Here is a 17766-nt window from a genome sequence, read left to right on the forward strand (position 1 = left end):
GCCTCGAGGAAACCCTCTTCCAGAATGAAGATCGCCATGAGCGACATACTTTCCCCTGCCCCTCTGTAATGGGAGGAAAATGCTATTACCTTAACATAAACAATAAAAAAAGAGAAAGACATCAATATTCCGCACCTGAACGTCCGACTAAGGGTTTGTCCAGTAATAGCATGAGTAGATGTATGACTATTCTCTCCAACAATTACAACTCTTGTGGAGGCTATTGCATCAATGCCTTCCGTGACTGAGTTCATGGAGTACTCCAGAAGAGACACCGGTACCTACAAGGGGAACAACGCGTATTTGATTGCTAAATTCAGACAAGCTACACAATTGATAAGAGCCAAAACAAAATTTGCCAAAAGAAAAGGATCCAAAACTAACTAAAACAGAAAAGTTCTCAACAGCCCTAACTTAACCCCATGAAAATGCTCCATCTATATGGGTGTTCACTTTTCAAATACGACCATTCCTGATGAATAACTTCACTAAGGCAATAGAAAATTCTTCAAGTATAGCCTCTGGCAAAGCTAAATGTAATTGTATTTGACTAGGCTTCAAATCAAGTATTTGAGAATTTTTCAGTAGTGTAGGGTAGCCTTCTAGTATAGCACAATGACAGTTATACGCTGGCATTAATGGTAGCGTAAGGATATGATAGAACGGCATCCTTTTTGCACAACAAATGAAAATGAAAAACTCACTTTTTAATGGTAGTATATATTATTTGTAAAGAAAAAGTTTGTTAAGCATAGTAGATTTAATATAAAAATGCAGAAAATGGAATCCCCTAAACTCCTCAAAAGCTTTGGAGAAGTAGTTAATACAATTTTCAGTTTCCTTTTTCTCTTTTTTGTGCGTGTGCGTGTATTTTTTCTATCATCTTTGATATAATATTCATATGAATGCACAGTGGACTTGTCTTGCTTGTATTTACTACAAGTGACTACTCTCGACTAATATATTAATGTTATTTACTACGAGTAACTACTCTGGACTAATATAAAAATGGATTAAAAGAAACCTTTTACTTTTTCAAAATTACACAAACCTTGACAATCTGATCTATCGCTTTGTAAGCTGCATCGACTGGACCTATTCCAACTGAACAAGCAATATGCTCCACTCCATCTATACCAATAAGTTTCATAGTTGCTGTAGAAAGACCAAGAGTCCCACATGTAACCTATGTTGTGACTCGTGAGTATTAGATGTAAAAAAATAGAAGTTCCAAGAGTCCACTGCCATCGCTTAATCCTCTTCCTCGTCCTGCAAGCCCTTAGCCAGAGAATCTATCAATTGAATGGTCATCTTCCATATCCTCTTCATCGTAGTCCTCTAATACCAAGTTTTCTTTTCAGTGGTTCCGATCCCTTCGCTCCTCCTTCTCCTCCCATTAAACTTTCAAGCTTACTCCTTAAGACCTCTCACTCTCTCCTCCTTCCTTTTTGCCTCTCAAAATATTTTCACTCTTCGCGACCATTTATTTTCATGGCACCTCTCTTCGACCTCAATCAACTCAAGTACACTACTTAGTAGTGCTTCTTCACTTACGGAATTTTTTGGGTGTTCTCTATTTTGGCTAATATTAGGTTGTGAACTTAAATGATTCACAACAAAGTAAAAGTAACTCAATAAAGTGGTTTAGTCTGTATATATAGGGGCCCCTGTATATATGTGTGTGTTTATATAAGCAAAATATCAGTATTCAAACACTCCGTTTAGTAAGACTGAAAACAATAGATTCCTATATAGTGACTTTAATATAAAATGGAATGTGAAAATATTTAAGGTAAGGAAGCAGCCATACTCCAAGCGGGCAGTAAGCGTCAATCTACAATACTTTCGTAATCCTTGTATAAAAGATCTACAGAATACATAAAAGGAAAATAACATTAATAATAACAACTGTAACAGTAAAAAAAAAACTAAAGATTTTATTACCTCTGCTTTCCTTGCCAATGTCCGCGTAAATATGTGCACTTGTAAACTAGGAGGTGATCTTCTTGTGTTAGTGTGTGACTTGTGTTAGTGTGAATCACGAGATCTAAGAAGAAGGAGAAGAAATAAAACCGAGAAGCTCAGAAAGAAATAGAAAAAATATTTATGACGATTATTCTAAAAGATATGACTTACAAAGAACTGATCAAATAAGCCCTTCAATATAGTTTTTAGAATATATGACTTACAAAGAACTGATCAAATTTTGTTTCTAGGGTTTTCTTTTTCTTTTTTCATCCAAATTAAAGAGTTGCAGTCTCTAATGAGTCTTGTTATCCCCATATATTGAGGTCTTTTGATCATATAGCGTTTTAGTGATTGATAGTATTTTGAATTATGATTGATATACCATTAAATTTTTTCTTGGTATTTTGCAGTTGCTAGCTTGAACTTGTGCTTATTGCTAATATTATATTTAGTTCTCATTCTTTTGTATAGTAGGAATGTCTTCAGTACCCCCAAATAGGGCATGGATGAAAGCACCTCAAGCTTCTACGGAATTCCTTGATGGTGTCATATCGTTCCTCACATTTGCTCAAAACAAACTGAGAAACGATGGATGGTACTGTTGTCCATGTGTAGCATGTCGTAATGTTAATGGGAAAAAGACTCTACATGAAGTCAGTGACCATCTAATCCATCTTGGTATTGATGAGACATACACAACGTGGACTTTTCATGGTGAACCATTGCCCACTAGTGGTATTAAAAAGGGGATTCCTAGCACTTCTTCAAGTGCAGCCCCTAGGATGGTTGATTTGGTTAACAATGCCCATATAGATCTCGAGTCATTAGATGATTGTATGGATGAACTTTGAGGTGGACATGACACACAAAATGAAGAAGATATACATAGTAATGATTACTACAAAAAATTGAAGGAAGATGCAGTACAACCTTTATACCCTTCGTGTGAAGATGGATTAATGAAACTTTTCGTGACAGTTGAGTTGATGAGTATGAAAGCTAGAAATAGATGGTCGGACAATAGTTTCACGGAGTTGCTCCAAATGTTAAAAGCTATTTTGCCAAAGGAGAGCACTATACCTATTGACACCTATAATGCGAAAACACTGATCAAATCTTTGGGAATGGACTATGAGGTGATCCACGCGTGTTCTAATGATTGCATTCTATACTGGAAAGAGCATGCAACTAGGGAGTTTTGTCCAGTGTGTAAGGCAAACAGATGGAAGTCAATTGTTCTTAGGAATAAAGGGAACAAAATTCCGTGGAAGGTGCTAAGGTACTTCCCATTAACACCAAGGCTGAAGAGATTATACACAATACCGTGGATTGCAGAGAAAATGAGGTGGCATGCAAATTCAGTTGGAGATGAGGATTACATGCACCATCCTGCTGATTTTTCTGCTTGGAAATCAGTTAATCGTAAGTGGCCTGAATTTTCAAGTGAGCCACGTAATGTCCGGCTAGGACTAGCTACAGATGGATTTAATCCTTTTGGAATGAATAACAATTCTTATAGTTGCTGGCCTATCATGATGGCTCCCTATAATCTTCCTCCCTCCTATTGCATGACTCGAGAATTTACAATGTTAACATTGTTAATCCCCGGAAAATACAGCCCAGGAGATGACATTGATGTGTATTTGCAACCATTGATTGAAGAGTTGACTAAATTGTGGAGAGTTGGAAGTCTAGCATACAATGCCTATGCCAAGAAAACATTTACTATGAAAGCTATTTTGCTATGGACGATACATGATTTTCCAGCGTTGGGTCATCTCTCAGGTAGTAGAATAGGTGGAAAGTATGCCTATCCAATTTGTAGTGTACATATATACCGACTCAATCAGACTATTACATGGGAAAAAGGAAGCTTACATGGCAACCAGAAGATTCCTACCAGATGATCATGTGTTTAGGAGCCAAAAAATGCAATTTAAAGGAAAAGAAGAGCATAGAAAAAAGCCCAATCACTTGACTGGTTCTGAGGTATTGATAAGGGTGGAAACATTTCCCACAGTGTACGGAAAATTAAGCAAGAAAAGGAAAAGACCCGCACACGACGATGAAAATGGTTCATATGCATGGTTCAAGAAATCAAAATTATTTGACTTGCCGTATTGAGAGGTAAGTTTAAAATGTTTTGCATCACCAGTGTTATATATTATAATATATTAGGTATTTTAACATTTTCAGTTTTGTGTAAATGTAGGAGTTATTTATTCCACACAATGTGGACGTGATGCATACTGAAAAAAATGTTGCTGAACATCTCCTTGGGACAATCATGGGAACAAAAGAGAAGAATAAGGATGGTCTTGCAGCTCGCCTAGACCTTAAAGAAATGAAGATAAGGAAGAACTTGTGGCCTATCAAAAAGAATGGCAAGATTTTCTTGCCTAAAGCTCCATTCGCTTTGTCAAAATCAGAAAAACAGTTGGTATGTCAAACTCTAGTTGATCTGAAAGTTCCTAAAGGGTATAGTTCAAACTGAAAAAATCATGTGAATATGGAGGAGCTTCAACTCAAGAGCATGAATTCACATGATTATCACATCCTCATGCAACAATTGCTCCCAGTTTTACTAATGCATGCATACAAAAAGCATAAGCCTTTGCGTGCTGCTATCTTGTAATTGTCGCTATTCTTCAATGTCTTGTGCTAAAAAATTATTCACCATGAGACGCTCGAGAACATGAAAAAATGTGTTGTGGAAACTTTATGTGTGTTTGAAAAGTACTTCCCTCCTTCATTTTTTGTTCCCATGATACACCTTGTTGTGCACTTGGAGGAGGTGGCATTAACTAATGGACCTGTTCCATTTCGATGGATGTACCATTTTGAGCGGTATGTGATATATATTTATCTCATTTTATGCTATTCATATATGAAATTATCATGTCTCTGATTTATTTTATATAACAGGATGATGAGAATATACAAAGGGAACGTGATGAATAAGACACATGTAGAAGGGTGTATCCCGGAACGGTACATTATGGAAAAATCAGTAAGATATTGCATGGAGTACATGCCTAAAGCGAGAAAAGGAAGCCATAAAAGAGGAAAGTTTACTACTAATAAAAAGGGGACAAGGTACATTTTGTCCAATTTGCAATACGAACAAGTGTGCAAATGGCTTCTGCAACATTGTCCTCACAATGCTGAAGGGGAGGCGTAAGTAAAATCTGATTTTTTTTCTTCATTACTTTCAAATATTTGACATGTAAATTTATTCAAATCTAAAGTTGTTTAAATTACAGGAAGTACCAGTTATACGTTGAACCTTATACATCTCATCCTTCTAGAGGTCGACGTCGAAAATGGAATGTAGCAACTGAAAAGCCATTAGAATATGTTCCTTGGTTAAGACAACAACTACAAAATCAGAAGATGACGACCTTGAAAAGGCTTGCTATGGGTCCGAGCTTTGAAGCCAAGTCGTATGACAGATATGAGCACAATGGATACATGTTTTGTACTGCAGGGTCCAAAACGGCCAAGTCAACCCAAAATAGTGGGGTTTCAATAAATGCTTTTACTAATTTTAGAGCAAGTGCAAAGGATCAGAACCTCGTGGAGAAACAAGCTACTTATTACGGCATCATTAGGCAAATACTTGAAGTGGATTACTCTGATTTCAAAGAAGTGGTGTTCTATTGCGATTGGGTGCTGATTGGAGATAAAGTAAATGGATGTGTGGTTGATCCGAAAACAAATTTAGTATTTGTTAACCTTGGGAGGTTCCAAGGAAAATATAAGGAAAGTGACGAGCCATTTATTTGTGCATCTGAAGCTTCTCAAGTTTTCTACTGCAAGGATCCAACAAGGGACAATTGGTATGTTGTCTTGGATGCTCCAAAGAGGTTGAATCAAGGTGTGGACGCGTTTGAGGATCCTTTGGTTTTTGAGGCAAGAATGAGTGAAGAGGAAATGATATTAGAATTAGTAAATGACATTGTGGAAGAAGTAGATACCACAGATGGTTCTTGGGTTTAGATTGTTTTTTTTTTTTTTTTTTTTTTTTGTTTTGTTTTGTGTTTTGTGTTATTATTATTTTTTTATATATATTTTCTGTTCTAAGTTTCTTTTGGAGGAATTGATTGTCAGAATTAGTAATAGTAAATGGATGTTTTGTTTTGAGCATGATATTAAGTTGAATTGCTATGTTTTGAGCATGATAGATATTAGGTATACATGTCGCATCCAACATTTGATCAAATGCTAATGTCGGAGGAGAAATCTACCGAGCATGAGCATGAGCCTGAGCCTGAGATTTTTAATATTTGGAAGTCTTATCACTCTAGTTTATTTTATTTCTTATGTATATGTATAATTAACAATCTACTATATTGTTATGTAGCCCCACCTCCTGTGAGAATAGAAGTTCAATTCAATGTTGATGGGAAGGCGGTTGGACCAAATGTAGCGAAATATGCTTCATGACTAGGGAAACTTACAAGGCAACATTGTCCTCCACATTACTCTGAATGGACCCTTGTTCCTGTAGAAGCGATAAATCTTTTGTGGAATGGTATCTTGGTGAGTATGTCTTTCATTCGAAATTTTCATATATATATATATGACTGATTTCTGAATCTGTTTTGGTAGAGCTGGTTTGATGTCCTAGTAGAATATCAAAGCCAACAACTACACAAAGCAAATAACATGTGGAGGAATTGGAAGTCTAGTCTTCGGAAGCATTGTGACCAATATGATACAATCCTAGAGAGAAAGCGGAATTGTAAAAGTGGTGTGAAGAAAGAAGAGTGGGATCTATTTGTTGATATGGAGTCAACTGAGCTCGCATGCCTTCGTCATGAAAGGGGGAAAGAAAACAGAGAAATGATGAAGAATCCACACACGACGGGTAGGCGAGGATCAGCAAGGACTGTAGAAGAAATGGTAAGTTATAGTCAAATACTACTATGAATCCTTAAGGATGATCAATCAAGTATACATAAAATGCTTTAGCCCATTCTTTTTCTTTTGTTATTTCTTGGTCATAAATAAGCAGATTGCTTGTTTTGCTTGTCTACCATCCTTTTGTCCTTCTTTTAGTTAGGTAAGATCCAAGTTTTAACAATTAAACATATAGGTCACAGTTGTGGATATTAGGACATGTGCCTCTAGATGTTCTCCTTCATTCTCTAATCGATAGATGCACTTAGATTCTGTGAGAGGTAAATATGACAATAGGTCCTTATATGGGAGGTCCTTATATGGAAGATGCCTGATTAGTAAACTAAAGCAAAGTAAAATATTCACTCACTGAGTTTTGATTAAACTACGGGTATTCTCTGATCAGTTGTATTAAGTGTTTTTGTGGAACAATTTTTGTTTTATTTTATCTTACTGAATTTCTATTCGCAGAAGGATGCATTTTTGTATGAGCTATAGAACTGATAGCTCTTATTCAGGTGACTAAAGGGATGATACATTCTTATTCATAGGTTGCTAATGATCCTGCTAATCCCCCCTCCCGAACTGATATATTCGTGGTGACTCATACTAGAAAGAATGGAACATTTGTTTTGAGAGGGAAGTCGAGACAAAAAATGGTATGAAATATATATTTACTATTCTTATAGTCAAGAGAAGTAAGTTTAATTGATTTTACTTTTGTTCTCGCTTTACAGATAAAAATCAATGAAATTGTTCCTCGTGACCCGAGTAGCAAACAAAAGGATTTGGACCATGACCTTGTTGCAGAGGTGTGTTTCTTGTTTAATATATACTTTTTATATATTAATTTTACAATTATTCTTCTAAAATTAATCCCAATGTGGGTAAAAATGAGTTTGTAGGTCTTTGGAAAGGATGGAAGGGGTTGAGTACTAGGCTTGGGTAGTGGTGTCTCCAAGACCACTCTTATGGCTGCAACTCCTTATAAAAGGAAAGCTGAAGAAGCGGAGAGATCAAAGTTGGAATTCCAAAGCCAAATAGATGATTTGAAATAGCAGGTGATTGATGGGAAAAAGACACAAATGGAGATACAGTCACAAGTGAATGCAATGCTCGCAATGCAAGGAATTAATGAGGGAGCACCAACACGAATCTTTACGAACTCTCCATTTGATCAGGTATTTGGTTAAAATTAGTGTACCATTTTAACTTGTAAATTGCAAATCATAAGGATGCTATCACTACGTAACCCCACATGAATAATTGGCTTACCGTTAATTATAGTTGGTTGCACATAGCTCAATTAATCTCTTCATGCTGTTGTGTTCCCTATCACCTCAGCCCAAGTGCTTTTAGTGCTATTACTTTTACTTTTAGTGTTGTTGTGTTCCCTTGCACATAGCTCATTTCGGGTAGGGTAGGCGGGAGACCAAACCAACTTTCCACTGTGTGTCGTTGGCCTGGATGAGCCTTCCTTCCTAGATTCCATCGCCACGGCCATCTGGTTCAAGTGACCCCCCAAAGAGCTGTTTTGTTTGAGTCATATCCATGCGCAGAAAAATCCTTGTTCCTCTTCTTCGAACCCTGGCTGATTCGATAGCCTGAGAAAGATCTACCACGATTGTAGTGGATCAGGCTCAAACCGGATGTTAGGTCTCGTCTGAGTCATTCCCCGTGGTGTATAAGTCAAGCCTTGCATGCCCTCCACTGCTGCCATCTCTAACGTTGCTGTAAAAGTGGAGTCTTGGTCATCCTCCACTGCTGGAAGTTCTTTAGCATGGTTTAGAACAAGGTCTAAAGCCTCTTCCTTGATCTTACGACCTTCTTGGTTTGTCCACCTCTCATCAGCTCCGACTTCTTTAAGCTCGAGTCTTCTCCTGAATCTCTCCAGCATGGTTTAGAACAAGGTCTAAAGCTAGTCCATACTTCTTTACTGTTATTGTTTCAACTAGGGCATATGGAGCAGTGCTCGATCTTAGGGGAGATAATTACTTCTCTGTTGTTGTGGGAAGAAACCGCTCAAATGCACGATATCGCCTTGGTTCAGTGGAGGAAGTTGTCACATTCCTGAAGTTACTAGCAGCAGCATCATGGACTTGAAAAGCAATATATCTTTCTAAGTGGTGCTGTAAATCCAAAATCTTTAAACTTGCAGTAGCTTTTTATTGCATGATAGGGGTAGTAGTATGCTTGTTATTAGGAACTGGTTGGTTTACCTGTGGACCCAAAATGAAATATAAAGTAAACCTGCAAAGTAACTATTACCTAGGAACATAAATGATCCAGTTGGTTAGTTTGATACCTTCTCGTAAACCTCGATTGGAACTGATTTAGGGTGAATAGAGACAAATAAGCCACAACTCTAAGGTTGTACTTGTGAATTGAGGTCAGTGATGCGATAAAGAAATATCAAGAACTCTTAAAACTGAATGCTATCAAAAACGAAAAGAGCTTCAGGTGACAGTCTTTTTAAAATTATAAAATGTACTTCATCCTTTCTTCCTAGCTTGATGAAAGAATAATATTTTTATATTGTTTTAACATAGATAATAACAACCAACCAACCAACCACTAGTTCTAACCGACTAATAATTTTAGTAATGCTTGCTTTTTCTACGTTATCCTTTACCAAAGTCTAAAGTACTTAAAAGATTTTGTAACGTACGGTAGCTGTTTCTAGTTAATCCAATGGTTGGTTTGAAGTTTTGAACTTCTTAGATTGGACTTTGTCAACAGTAAGTCTAACTGCGCTTTCATGCTGGTATAAATTACATTTAGTCATTTACCGACAAAAACTTGACCAGGACTCATGCCTCGGTGCGCTATCAACTGAGTTAACCATACCAAACAATTGTTTTATTTTAAGTCTAACACGATATGTTGCCCATGTTGCCCATCAGTCAAAATTCTTATATAACACACAACTCTTTGTTGGTAGTCTGTATACCTGACCAACATCATCTGTTTACATCTTTGTTGGTACTTGGCAGTCTCTTATATCATTCAACTGCCAAAAGATAGGGTCGGTTGAAATGAGGACTGGATCTTACTGGGTACAGATGCCATCTTATTATACTCGAGCTAGCATTCAATAACACTTATTTATGTTATCCGCTTAAGATTTTGAGATGAAAATCTAAGTTGTAGTATATTGTATATATATATAACATAAAGATACAAGTGCGAGAAGGTAATAGAACAACCAATAAGATAGTAGGACTAGGAAGAAAGAAACAAGAGAAAGGAATATAAATTGTGCATCCAGAATACGAGGACATGATCCTAGCAAATTCCTTGGTATTGAACTAGTGTATCTTGTAAGATGGAACCGTGAGAGTACAATATGGTTTATTTTCTTCTTTTTTAACTTTGAGCAATGCCAAATGAAATAATGAAGAGCTCCTGTATTAGTTCCCACATTATAGTCAAGGCACCAGTGATTAAGAAGCATTACACATTTATACATGAAGATGCCACTTGCTGATGTCTGCTTGATGTTTTGTAATTATTGGATTTCTTCCTTTTTCTTTCAGTGTTTGGGATGTTGTAAATGACTTGGTTTCTTTTGCTTTAATTCCCTCTTGCTTATATATAAAGCTGCCAAGTTTACTTATTCATTGTTAAGTCTGCAAGAAGTTATCAATTATAAATATATAATATTGCTATATATTTGTTATATAACTCTTGATTTTACACATGAATCTGCTAGTTGACATGTTTGTTGTATTGAGATTTTCTTATTACTTCATATTTTGTTCATCACAGACAACTGGTCATTCATTATCTAGGCGACCAATGGTATCACATTCTGCACAAACGTGTGAGCTGCAAAGCATGAGGGGAAGAGTGGTTGCCATTGGAAGAATGCTTGGTGATCGAGAGGATGTACCTGAGAATGCATATTGGATTATAGTGGACAAGATCCTAGAATTTAATGTTGAGTTGTTTGGTGCTAGAGGAAAGACCTTTAGTGACATTGACATGGGATCTTCTATTACATGGCCTAAAGCCTTTACTAATGTAATCTAAACTACTTTCTTAAGTTATATGAAAGACTTGGTTGTGTACAAAGTTCTAGAATAGGATTTGTTCAAGTTGTTGGATGAGATTTTTTTGTTAAAGTTTCAAGTATCCAATGAAAATTTTTTTGCTTTGATTTAGGTTCTTGTTCTTGTTTTATATTTTGTTATTGTTTTTTAGTTATAGCTTTATAGGAATATATTTTGTTTCTATTAGGTACAAAAAAAAATGCTAAATAAATAAATGACAGCAAGAACCACTTAAACAATTCTCCCATAAACAACGGCTTGAGTCTATTGTTTAATTCCAAATATAGGTGGGACGAATTTAAAAGGAAACATGTGCTGACGACCGTCGTTATTTTACAAATGTTAAAAGCCGTCGTTGTTTTTTAAACTTTACAAGTGCCCCGGGCCGTTGTATTTCAAAAACTACAGCGGTTTTTGTGATGGCCGTAACAACGGAATATAGCACAAGTTTTCTTCTTAAACAATAGCTATGGTCCGTTGTTTCTTGACTGTTTTTTTGTAGTGAAAGGTCACACCTTTTTTAGCATGATACACTGTTTCGAACTAGTGCACATTTTGAAAGGTAGCACCTTTTTGGTATAATGCACTGTTTCGAACCAGTGCACCCTTTTGAAAAGGTTTTTCTCACTAATTTACGTACTGTTTCAAGAGAAATCCATTTCATCTCAAGTGGGATAACTTGGGAGACAAATTACTCATTCATATCTCAATGGATTTGTACAAATCTATTTTTCTAACAATTCTGAGATAGGGACCATTGTTTATTCTGAACTTGTTAATCAACTGGTTCTTTTGAGCATCTGTTGGTTATAAGCCTTGTTCTGATTCATCTCATTATGATTTGTTGGTTCTCATTGAGCCAATACTTGAAGCTAAAAGGACATTTCTTCCAGTTAAATTCTACCACATTAATGTTATCCGATTGTTGTTCCACTATCCACGTCAAGCATTCACCATATACAAGGAGATAATTTTATGTGGCCTAATGATTTCAACCTTCCATGTTTCACTGAGCAAAGCAACTCACCTGAAAGCTTCAAGTGAAGCATTAACAGAACTGTTAGAGCCAACTTCGATTCTTTTACTTCATAGCATATTGAATTCAGTTGAGGTGAATCAGGAGTCAAAGATCCAAATTTTAGATTGGTTGTTCACTGATGCCGACCATACAAGTCCAATTTATCTTGAAGAAATGAATACAAATAGATCGCCAACGACATCAACCATATATATAAACTTGCTCATTGAAGGGTTCCCACTGAATCTTTTTTCTTCATGGAGAGCAACGTTAAGAAACTTCAAGTGGATAATGTATAGGCCTAATTATGAAAAAAATGTCAGGTCAACGGACGTCATATGGGAGTCAGAGTAATATGATAGAGCAGGAGCATAGGAACCAAGCCAGGGAAAGGACCAGGTCAACGGGACACCGAGTGGGGTGCATCTTAGTAATATAAACTGGGAAGTATGCGATCCTAACCGAGAAACCCTAGATCACAGACGTGGCAAGTGTACGGCAAGAAGGGGATTAGTCGGATGGGAGGACAGCTAGACGGTCAGGAAGTGAGAAGAAACCAGTATAAAGAGAAGGAGATGGGAAGAGAAAAAGGAGGCCGCACAGTGAGAGAGAAAAGAGAGTGTTGTGAGTCCATTATTTCAGAGCGATTGAACAGTGGAGATTTTAGGTCAATACATTTGGCGCCATCTATGGGGAAAATAACAAAGGCAAAGTAGAGATGGCATCGAAGAAACAAGTAGGTAGACCGAAGAGAGTGGCAGTGCAGGAACCGACACCAGAGGCGGTGATTGATGAAGAAGGAGGCAGGAGAGAGGATCTGGAGACAGAGGAGACACGGCTTATGAGGGAAGAGATCGGGAGGCTAAGAGAGGAGAATGATGGGTTGAGAAGAGAAAGGGAAAGAGAAGAAGAAGGTACGGGTGGGGAGGCAAACGATAGCTCTGAGGAGGAAGAAGAGGAGCCAAACCTCATGGAAAATCTAGTTGTCAACTTGACAATCGAACAGGTGCAAGAGATGATAGACAAGGACAGAGAAGTGAACCAGCAGAAGGGGAAAAGTCGCGAGGAGCGGCTAGCCAAGTGGTGGCGGGGCTAAATCGCAACCCTTTGGTGGACGACATTTGGGCTTCGAGGTCCCTAAACACTTTAGTCAACCTTAATTCAAGAGGTACGATGGGAAAGGAGACCCAGTGGACCATATCCACCACTTCAGGCAACAGATGCCGCTAAGGCAGGAGCCGCGGTATGATGGATTGTGATGCATGATGTTCCCGGCCAGTTTGAAAGGCGGGGCATCAGATTGGTACTATCGGTTGCCAGCGGGGAGCATAAGGAATTTCCAAGAGTTGGAACAGGCCTTTGTAGACCATTTCATACACCAGAAGAAGTGTGCGGTGGACATCGTGGCCTTGTTCAACGTGAGACGAGGGTCACCGAGACGCGGAAGAGAGTATCTATGTTGGTTCAAGGCTGAGACATTGAAGGTCGAGAATTTGGATGAAAGGACCACAGTTATCGCATTTGAGCGAGGGTTGCGTCCAGGGACAGGAGTGCACTAGTCGGTCGCGAAGAATGAGATTGCAATATTGCACGAACTATATCCGCGAGTAGAGAAATACATCAGGTATGAGGACACTTTACCGAAGAGATCAGGGAAAGCTGTTTTGTCTTTGAAGAAAGATAGGGAGCAGCGCAGGGAAGGGGCCTCGGAAAAGGAAAGCAGGGGGTACCGCGGTTACCCCTCGAGGGTTGAAAGAGTACGGGAAGGGATTCGTCGGGAGAATAGAGAAAGGAAGCCATACCGGGAGATAGAGGTGACTCCATTGAATTGACCGTTGAGAGAAATATTGCCTTTGATTAAAAACTTGCGGGGGTATGAAGGACCGCGGAATACACCTATAGAGTTGCCGGATAAGCCTTTCTGCACATATCACCAGATGCGAAACCATGAGACTGATGACTGCTACGCTTTGAAGTGGATGGTTCAAAGATTGGTGGAGAAGGGCCAGATGAAGGAGTTTGTGAGGGATGCGCAGAATGATGAGTGCTTGTCGCGACAAGATCAGTTGTTGGGGACTATACATGTGATATTCAGTGGAGAGGTACTAAGTCATAATGCACATAGAGATAGGGTAAGAAGGACCACGAGCATCCAACATATCAATGACAGGACCACGACCAAAAGGGGGTCAGCCGAGGACAAAGACACGATCACCTTCAGCAAGGAAGATTTACGGGCAGTGGACTCCCCTTATGAGGACGCATTGGTTATCACGGTGGCGATGGGCAATTACTTGGTGAAGAGAGTGTTAGTGGATTGTGGTAGTGCGGTGGATCTGTTGTTCAAAGGAGCTTTGGAAGAAATGGGAATGGATCTTGGGCAACTGAGGCCTCCGCGCACTAATTTATACGGGTTCAATGAAAGTATGATAGAGCCTTTATGGGAGCTCTTGTTGCCGGTAACAACGGGACCGGTGACAGTATTTGCACGGTTCATGGTGGTAGATTCTGCCTCGCAATACAACGTTATATTGGGGAGGAGATGGATTCATGAAATGAAGGCCGTCCCATCTACGTACTATCAAGTGATACGGTTCCCTACTCTAACGGGCACGTATGAAGTCCGCGGCAATCAGGTGATGGCCAAGAATAGTCATAGGGGAACAGTGAAACGATTGGTGCACGGAACATAAGAGGAAAGTTCCCACCTAAGGAAAAAGCAGGCATAGCAATTACAGAGTGCCTCCGCGGAGAGTAAGTTGGAACCTGCATAGGGTACAAAGATGCTGGATGAAATTGAAGTGGTAAATATAGGGGATGGGGAGGAAGAAAGGCTCACATCAGTAGGATCCAGTCTGTCGGATGACTGGAAGAGTAAGTTAATACAGTTTTTGTCAGAGAATAGGGATGTGTTTGCTTGGACAATTGAGGACGTTACGGGATTAGACCTAGAATTTGCATGCCATAGGTTACACATGAGAGAAGATGCCAAGCCGATAAAGCAGAGGATGCGGAGCATAAGACCAAATTATGCGGAGGACATCCCCGAAGAGGTATTGCGGTTGAAGAGAGCTAGCATAATACGGGAGACGGAGTTCATCGAGTGGCTGTCCAATATAGCCGCGGTACCTAAAAAGAATGGCAAGGTACATATGTGCGTCTATTTCACGGATGTGAATAGAAAGTGCCCGAAAGATATCTACCCCATGCCGCGGGTAGATGAGTTGGTGGATAGGACCGCGGGGTACAAGGTATTCTCATTCATGGACGCGTCTATGGGGTACAACCAGGTTGCGATGTATGGGCCGGATCAGGAGAAAACAATATTTGTGGTAGAAGGCGGCACGTATTGCTATACAAGGATGCCATTCGGGTTGAAGAATGCCGGAGCCATGTTCCAGAGATTGGGGGAGAAGATGTTTGAGAGCAAGATTCGAAAAGGGATTGAGATATACATAAATGATATGGTGGAGAAAAACATGTCATCGGAGGAGCATTTGGAGGGCTTACGGGAGACATTCAGTATACTGCGGAAGTATAATTTGAAGTTGAATCCAGAGAAGTGCACTTTTGGAGTGACCACGGGCAAGTTTTTGGGCTACATTGTGACTCATCGAGGAATAAAGGCCAACCCTGAGCAGATAAGAGCCTTGATAGAAATGTCATCCCCATAGAATGTAAAGGAGGTACAGCGGCTGGCAGGAAGGGTGGCGGCATTGAATAGGTTCATTTCCAAATCATCTGACAAATGCAGGCCGCTGTACCGACTGTTGAGAAGTACCCCGGATTTCTTATGGACCGCGGAGTGTGAAGAGGCATTTCAGGAGTTGAAGGGGTACTTGGGCAAGGCACCTTTATTATCCCGGCCAGAAGAGGGGGAGAAGTTGTACTTGTACTTGGGGGCTTCCGAGTACGCGGTAAGTTTGGTATTGGTCTGCCTCATGGACAGGGTGGAGAAACCAGTGTATTTTCAAAGTAAAACATTACTAGACGTAGAGACGCGGTATAGCAGAATCGAGAGGTATGCCCTGGCACTAATTTTCTCGGCACTGAAGCTGAAGCCCTACTTCGAATCTCACTCCATCGTAGTGGTCACAAACCTACCCCTCAAACAGGCATTAAGGGCCGAGAGTTCTGGGAGAATGTTGAAATGGGCAATGATGCTTAGCGCATATGAGATATAGTATCAAGTAAGGACCACGGAAAAAGCGCAAGCAGTGGCAGAATTTCTAACAGAGTTCCCCGTTGAGGATCCCAATTGGGGAGAAGAGATGGTTATGGAACCAGAGAGAGATGTGGAGCCCAACGTGCTGGACCCTTGGGATAAGAGAAATGGATGGAGGGTGTTTACAGATGGATTGGCCACTGACGAAAGCAAAGGCATAGGGGTGGTGTTGGTTACACTCGACAACCATAGAATAGAGCTAACTACAAAGTTGGGTTTTGTGGCATCTAGTAATGAAGCGGAGTATGAGGCAGTGATAGCGGGATTGAGTATGGCCGAGGATCTGGGGTTAAAGAACTAATAGTGTACTCAGATTCGAATCTCGTGGTTTGCCAAGTTAATGGTGGGTTCGCAGCTCGATGCCTGAGAATGGCAAAGTATTTGCAGGTGGCGCGCGATGCCGGGGTCAGAGGAAAGGACAATACGGGTAGGAAGATTGGACAAGCCTAGTACAGAAGAGGTGGTAGAGGTGTATCAGGTTACTAAGGAGGAAGAGTGTTGGATGGATCTCATTAGAGACTTCTTGAGGGGAAGGGAGGTGACAGACAAGAAAGAAAAGAGAAAGTTGGAACAGACATCCCAAAGGTACGTCCTAGTGGAAGGTGAATTGTACCGAAAAAACTTCAACGGGCCCTTGTTAAAGTGTCTAGGGCCACGGTCAGCTGCAAAGGTGTTAGGAGAATTGCACGAAGGTGACTGTGGGAGCCATTCGGCCGGGAGGACCACTGCGCACCGGTTGTTGACACAAGATTACTTTTGGCCCCATATGAAAAAGGACGCGTTGGATTTGGCTAAGAAGTGTGACAAGTGCCAGAGGTTCTCGTAAAGGATATTCACACCCACGCAACCCTTGAATAATGTGTCGAGCCCGTGGCCATTTTCCATGTGGGCTATGGATATTGTGGGACCGCTACCCATGGCAAGCGGCAAGAGGAGATACATGCTGGCAGCCACAAATTACTTTACTAAATGGATTGAAGCCATCCCTTTGTAGCAAGTTAAGGAAGCGCAAGTGATTAAGTTTCTATGGGAGAACATCATATGTCGGTTTAGGTTGCCATATGCTATCATCGCAGATAATGGGACACAGTTCACGGGAGCTAAAGTGGCAGCATTTCTATAAGCCTACAAAGTGAAACAAGGATTCTCAACCCCCTACAATCTAGAGGGCAACGGACAGGCGGAATCTTCCAACAAAACGATAATGAACAATCTGAAAAGGAAATTAGAGGATAAGAAGGGTGCGTGGGCCGATGAGCTAAACCATGTGCTCTGGGCTTACTGAACCACTCCGCGGATGAGCACCCAGGAGACACCGTTTGCCTTGGCATACGAAGTGGAAGCCATGATTCCTTCAGAGATGATCGCGGCTATAATGAGAACCAAGGCTGTGGAGGATGGGTCGAATTGGCGGGGGACTTGAACATGATAGAAGAGAAAAGGGACTCAGCTCGCATCCGACTGGAGGAATATCACAGAAGGTTACAGAGACAGTACAACAAAAGGGTCAGACCACGGCATTTCAAGATAGGGGAGTTGGTGCTGCGTTGGGTGACCCCAAGCACAAAATAAGAGAAGGATGGGAAGCTGGGCCCTAACTG

General features: G+C 40.1%; 2 protein-coding genes across 2 annotated transcripts; both read left to right on the forward strand.

The window, feature by feature from the left end:
* Nucleotides 1-13877: 13877 nt before the first annotated feature.
* On the forward strand, nucleotides 13878-14633 carry LOC147497550 (uncharacterized). Its single transcript, XM_086562924.1, has one exon. It carries the CDS (start codon nucleotides 13878-13880, stop codon nucleotides 14631-14633), a length of 756 nt encoding a protein of 251 aa, XP_086419050.1.
* A 1929-nt stretch (nucleotides 14634-16562) lies between these two features.
* Nucleotides 16563-16991, forward strand: LOC147497551 (uncharacterized). The gene has a single exon (XM_086562925.1). The coding sequence runs from the start codon at nucleotides 16563-16565 to the stop codon at nucleotides 16989-16991; it is 429 nt and encodes a 142-aa protein (XP_086419051.1).
* The last annotated feature ends 775 nt before the right edge of the window (nucleotides 16992-17766 follow it).

The sequence above is a fragment of the Coptis chinensis genome, chromosome 5 (genome assembly GCF_015680905.1).
Source record: "Coptis chinensis isolate HL-2020 chromosome 5, ASM1568090v1, whole genome shotgun sequence".
Lineage (NCBI taxonomy): Eukaryota > Viridiplantae > Streptophyta > Magnoliopsida > Ranunculales > Ranunculaceae > Coptis > Coptis chinensis.